Genomic DNA, 5,911 nt, shown 5'->3' with positions numbered 1-5,911 from the left:
GCTTGCTGAATTTCTGCTAATGATTTTTGGTCTGAGCTGTGCTGAGAAGCCATTCCTAAAAAAATCAGATATTCACAATTCTTCCTATTTTGACTTTGTGTCCAGCCTTTAGTCTCCAGCTGGATGAGCACACCATGTGAGAAGCAGATTTGTGGCCACATTTTCATACCCATAAGTACTAACTCTCCCCTGTGCTCTGTTAGAAGTGAACCCCAAAAGGACATAAACTCATTGCCAAGCTTTGCAGAAATTCAGGGCAACATTAACTGACTCTGTAATATCCCCTTAACTTTGCTGTATTAGTGAAGCTTGAAAGTTTTACCTACAGAGAAAACCTCACAGGCTCTTAGTTCTTATTTTGTCATTTGCATCAGACACCTTTCTGTCAGGGGAATCAGCAAACACAAGTGGTGACAGGGTGTCTGATTTTTGTGACAAACACAGCAAACCCAGCTCCAGCACGCTGCTCACAGTCCTGAGGTACGGGGTCCTTGAACACATTGCACAGAAGCACTTGGTGGAGGCAGCTTTGCTTTGTGTGGTTTCATCACAGTGCCTGGGCTTCCAGCTGGCTTTGTTGTGGCTTCCATTTCCATGCTGAACATCGGGCCAAGTGACCCAAAACACGGCTGGGTGATGCTCTCTGGGCATCCTGCCAAAACGTTTTGCAGGAGAGGAACCTGACACACAGCTATCATTTAAGGCCAATTTATCTCAGGAGTCAATGGACCTTTAAAAATTCACCAGCTCACATATCCTTTTCAGTGATGGTCATCAGGTGTTTTGTGCTCTGATTTTGTGGGCTTTTGAGAGAACCTTGCTTTTCAGCAAATGATGACATATCTGTTGGTAAGAGGAAACTCACAGCCTTCACTTTACCCCTGGAGAAAAAATGAGAAATCATTATGAGGATTACAAATGTATAAAACATGCAGAGAAAGAAAAAAAAAAAAATCACCAAAAAACCCAAAACATCAACCCGACCCTGCAAGGAAAAAGTAAATGCTTTCAACTCTTGCATGATACTGGAGGCAGGATTTCATGCCATTCACGTGGCCATCCCAAAGGACCAAGCAAGGTGCTCTCTGCTGGAAGCATCTGCCTTTTTCCATCGAGTCTCACATCTCCCTATCGGTGCCTGACGTGTGTACAAAGCTGTGTGTACACAGAACCCTGGGGGTGCATGTGCACCCACAGAAACCCTTCAGTAATTTTAGTATAATAGTCCTGAAAAGACTTCTCAGCCTCTCTTATCCTGTGTTTAAATATTTAAATTTTTTTTTCATTTACCAAACACAGTGGGAATCCCTTGGTAGAAATAATACTTTAGCATATATGAATTAAAGTATTTTAGACATGCAAATTAGAGATGATTTATTAGCAGTTCTGTTTTTTTTATTACTTGGGTGCAATGGCACTCAATATAAATTCAAGGTGATACTTCTACAGAGTTAATTTTGAAACAAAATATATTCATATCACATACAGGATTATAGCTTTGGAGCAAAATGTGAGGAAGCTACAATAAACTAAGAATAGGGAAACCTGACATGAAGCAGCATGCTGGAAAGCAAAAATGTCATCCTTGTAAAAAATTAAGCTTAATAAGCTTGCTGAACTAATTGCTACAAATTACCTTGCTGGTGAAAAGCTGAGATTGGTGGCTGTGTCACACATTTGAGCATATAATGGAAGCACCCGACATTAAGAACATAAGAGATACTAAATGGTTTTTTTTGGTGTAAGAAACAGAAAGCTTTGTGCTTCAGGATATCAACCAGCCTACCGAGGGGGTGAGGTGCAAAGCTCTTTCCTCAGCCACTTCTCCTCCTAAAGCAGCCGGCAGTGAGTGCACAGGAGTCACGGTTCAGCCTGACAAGGCAGCTCTAATGGCAGCGATAAAATCATCATTGCTGTCGTTTGGCCGCGGGGCACCCGGCAGGTCCCCAGGCATTCGATGTAACAGATCCGCGCTGCTATTTGGATTGCTGTCAAAGCTCTTTCCCCTGGCGAGCAAGCAGCAGTATTTGCCATTGCCATGCCACGCCTGCTCGAGGTTTGCCGCCGCGCACGCCGTGCCCGTGAGCTGGCTCCAGGCGAGCCCCGAGTGTCCCTGCGCACCGGGAGCCCCGAGTGTCCCTGCAGCCAGCGGGGCGTGCGCGGAGATCCAGAGGTACGGGGGCACGGTGCTTTGCAAAACCATACGAGCTCCCTGCCACGGACTACGTTTAGGTGTCTAACTGCTGTGAAACGTCTGACCCTGAAATGCCCTTACAAGGAAACCCAGGTGCCTCTGAAAGCCTGACCTCGTTGTCCCCTGCAGCTTCTCAGAGAGGAGCTGGGCCCCAGATCGGCTTTGCACAGGGAGTGCAAGGGGCTGGGCCCTGGTCTGCTCTGAGGATTTAGGGGGACAGAATAAAAGCTGCTGTGATGTGCCATGCACAGCTACCTCCACACAGGTGACACAACCCACAGCAGGCGTCGGCCCCCAGGATGGCCGCTGGAGTCCTGTCCCACAACATGCACGGGCAGGCAGAGCCTTGGACTTCTCCTTGCTCAAATACATGCTTTGAGGGCATTTGGGTGATTGTCCTTTTGAGCACAGCATGATTGGGCTGAACCCAGGAATCAGCGTGAATACCCAAGGTGGATATATCAGCAACAGGATGTGGCTGGGCTATCGTATATCACAGTCTCATTTCTGCTGGTTCTACCCGTGGTTGTTGTCCTGTGCTGGAAAGCTTCTCATCAATGAGCAGAGACACTCCGAGCTGGTCCAGCAGCCATTTCAATTCATTTAGAAGCTGTCCTCAGACTACTTTTTCAAGGCTGAAAGCATTAGCTTGTAATGCTTCAGTTACAGGGGAAATATGATACAATACATCTAAATCCATGAGCCACAGTAATCACACTTCTAAAGGCATAGTGCAGAGTTCCTTGGTATTTCCGTGTTTTTTGTTCAAAGTTTAAAAATCCCTTTCAAGCTTAGCCTGTCAGAACATCACATCAATCTGCAAAACTCTGCCTGGCTTTAACAGAGCGAAGATTTCAACCCCCTTCTCTCTCCCTCAGCCTCTCCTTTCTATAATAAATTTAACCAGCTACCACTGCCAAACCTCACGCAGCGCAGGGAGGAGCACAACTTCCTCAAAAGAGGTCTCCAGTCTGCTCAGGGCCCATATACATTCAAACAACTGTTTTGCTGATAACATACTAAAACCCAGAGCAAAGTCCATATATCTTACTAGGTGAAACCTGTGACCAGCCCAGGCAGGTGGAGCTGTGAAGGCAAACCAAACCTACTGGCAATTATAGACGTGCTCCTGAAACAGCTCCATGTTGCTGGAGTGGCTGTAGGAGAGACAACTGGCTGGTGATTTTTCAAGCCCTTTCTCCTCTTCCCTGCTGAGCTGTGCTGCAGCAGGAGGGGCTGGTGGCTGGGCACTGCCTGGCACCTCCAGGAGCCCAGTGCTTGGAGGCTTCCTGCCAGCCCAGTGGGACCTTGTGCTGGAAGGAGCAGGAGCTGGGGAGACGGTGGGGTAGCGTCTCACAGTCATGGCAGTGTCTGAGGAGCAGAGAAAAAAGCAGAGATAAAAACAATATGAATACTAATAATACTACTATTAATAATAATGACAATTCAGATATCCTCAGTGTATTTTTGGAGAGTGAATTTTTACATGGGCAGATAGTGCTAGAACAAGGGGGAACAGTTTTCAGCTGAAAGAGGGGACATGAGATTTTAGAAATTGAGACACTGGCACGGGTTGTCCAGAGAAGTTGTGGATGCCTCATTCCTGGAAGTGTTCAAGGCCAGGATGGATGAGTCTTTGAGCAACATGGTCTAGTGGAAGCTGTCCTTGCTAATAGCAGGGATGTGTGTACTAGATGATATTTAAGGTCCCTTCCAGCTCCAAATCTACCATTCTATTTTTAATCACTTTTTTGAGGTTCAAAAACATTTTGTATGTGGTGAAGCTGAGAGAGGAGGCCAGACAGCCCTCTTTAGGTCCTACCCTTTGCCCTAGAAAGCAGCTGGAGAGGAAGAGCCACAGGGTTAGAAAGCACTTTCCACAGCTTTCCCCCCTGCTGAAAGACCATGCAGCTGTTCCCAAAGTGATGACATCCCTAGCCACCAGCAGCCCCTGCCTGAGGCCTTCAGGCTGGTAACCTGGCCACTGGGTCAGGGGGATTGGCAACAACCACTATTCCATCACAGCACCCCTCCGGCTGCATAAAAATCCACTCCTGCTGATCAGCCTCTCATCTTATTCCTTCACACAGATTTGTCTCCATGAAAACAAACTGCGGGGCCATTTCTCCAATACTTCTCACCAAGCCACATTTTGCTCTCATTCCTACTTCATTAATTCCTCCAAAAGTCCCAACCAGACTTCTACAACTAAGGAATATTTCCATTTTTCTCTTCTGATAAAATTGTGAAGAGAATGTATTCCTTTATATTGACCCCTCTCTGCCTCAACAAGAACAAACTCCGTTGCCTGCAAAAATAAACTGCACATCTGGCGTGATGTATGCAGCCAACCCCTTATTTCTTGTAGCATTTTTCTCATCTTTGACTAAGGCAGGATGGGTTATGGCATGGTTATGACTGTTGGCCCTTTTCTTCCTGGAACAGAGAGGGGACAGGCATGTGGAGGAGAATACACGGCTGCGAAAACCCAAAGCAGAAAGTCAAATTCTGCTGAAGCAAACTGAACTCTTTGAGTCGAATCCTTTGTTTGAGCAGCAGCAAAATACTCCACTGAGCTCAGCTGGGGGGGATGCACCCTGAAAAGCGCACAGAGCAAGACACGCAGTGCTGTGGGTTTGGTGTGAGCACAGAACGAGGCCAGGGCACCTGCATGGAGTTAACCAGAAGGCAGCTGGCAGCTCCTTCCCCTTCCCCTTCCCTGCGGGCTGGCACATCCTGCACGGGCAGTGCCAGGACAGTTCCCCTCGCCGGTACCTGCGTGCTCCCGCGGCGCTGGAGCGGCGGCGGCGCCTCCCTGCAGGGATGCTGGGGATGCCGCCGGTCCCTCGGCCCCAAGGGCGAGCTCCCCTCCGCTCGCACCGCCGCTCCCATCTCCCCGTGCCGGCACCGCCGTCTGCCCGCAGCCCCGCAGCTCTCCCTTCAGGGCCCTGTTTTCCCTCTCCAGCTTGTTGATTTGGGAACGCATCTTGCGGATGACCTGCAGGAGGTGCGTGTTCCCCTCCATGGTCCCCTGCCCTGCGGAGCCGCTCCTCAGCCGGCCGCGGGCGGACCCTGCCCTTAAGAGCCCCTGGGCAATGGGAGTCCCTCCCGGCACGCCCAGCACGGGCCGGATCCCGGCCCGGGGGGGCTGGACCGAGCTGTGGAGTTGCCAGGAGAGGGCCATGATTTATTCATCCGGGGCTCGCGTTTCAGAGCGGAGCTGGCCTCTCTCCGCCGCGCAAATCACTGGCAACACGGCATCGCTGCCCCCGGAGAAACCCGCCCGCCCCTCGCCTGCCTCTTGCTTTTCTCCGCACGCTGAGGAGGACAGAGCCCCTTTCCTTTGGTTTGCCCAAAATGGCAGTGATCACCTCCACGGCACACAGAGAAGTGTGCCCTTTGCTGGGCAGCAATTCATCTCTTCCCTAACACAAGGTGATTTACGCTTTTTTGCTCTGTGTATCTGGAATTTCAATTCCAGAGTTAGTAATTTCTCTCAGGAAAATTAAATTTCTAAATGAAAGCTGATACAGTGCAAGAGCCTGCTATTAACAGCACGTGCCAGCAGCTGTGATAGACAAGCAGGAACACCAAAGCTCCTGGAAGGCTGCAGCAGAGCCTGGGCCCTCTCTGGGCACCCAGGGGGGCTCACTGGAGTGCAGCTCTGGCACCAGCACCCAGAGTGTAATGAGAGACAGACCAGGCATGATTCTTGCA

General features: G+C 49.6%; 1 protein-coding gene across 1 annotated transcript; it reads right to left on the bottom strand.

Annotated features, from left to right (window-relative positions):
• Window positions 1-618: 618 nt before the first annotated feature.
• CCDC195 (coiled-coil domain containing 195) lies at window positions 619-5,219 on the bottom strand. The gene is made up of 3 exons (XM_068200937.1): window positions 4,970-5,219; window positions 3,304-3,565; window positions 619-881 (listed from the first exon to the last, which is right to left on the bottom strand). Exons 1-3 carry the CDS (start codon window positions 5,217-5,219, stop codon window positions 749-751), a joined length of 645 nt encoding a protein of 214 aa, XP_068057038.1. The 3' UTR covers window positions 619-748.
• Window positions 5,220-5,911: the final 692 nt, after the last annotated feature.

This window comes from Anomalospiza imberbis, chromosome 10, assembly GCF_031753505.1.
Source record: "Anomalospiza imberbis isolate Cuckoo-Finch-1a 21T00152 chromosome 10, ASM3175350v1, whole genome shotgun sequence".
NCBI lineage: Eukaryota > Metazoa > Chordata > Aves > Passeriformes > Viduidae > Anomalospiza > Anomalospiza imberbis.
This window is presented reverse-complemented; position numbering and strand designations above follow the sequence as displayed.

What these genes read in the sequence shown, in the direction of transcription:
- CCDC195 (XM_068200937.1), bottom strand. Translation starts at nt 5,219, where the DNA reads ATGGAGGGGAACACGCACCTCCTGCAGGTCATCCGCAAGATGCGTTCC. An exon ending in AGCGCCGCGGGAGCACGCAG is followed by an intron (nt 3,566 to 4,969) that starts GTACCGGCGAGG and finishes TCTGCTCCTCAG; the next exon opens with ACACTGCCATGACTGTGAGA. An exon ending in GAGCACGTCTATAATTGCCA is followed by an intron (nt 882 to 3,303) that starts GTAGGTTTGGTT and finishes TTTTTTCTCCAG; the next exon opens with GGGTAAAGTGAAGGCTGTGA.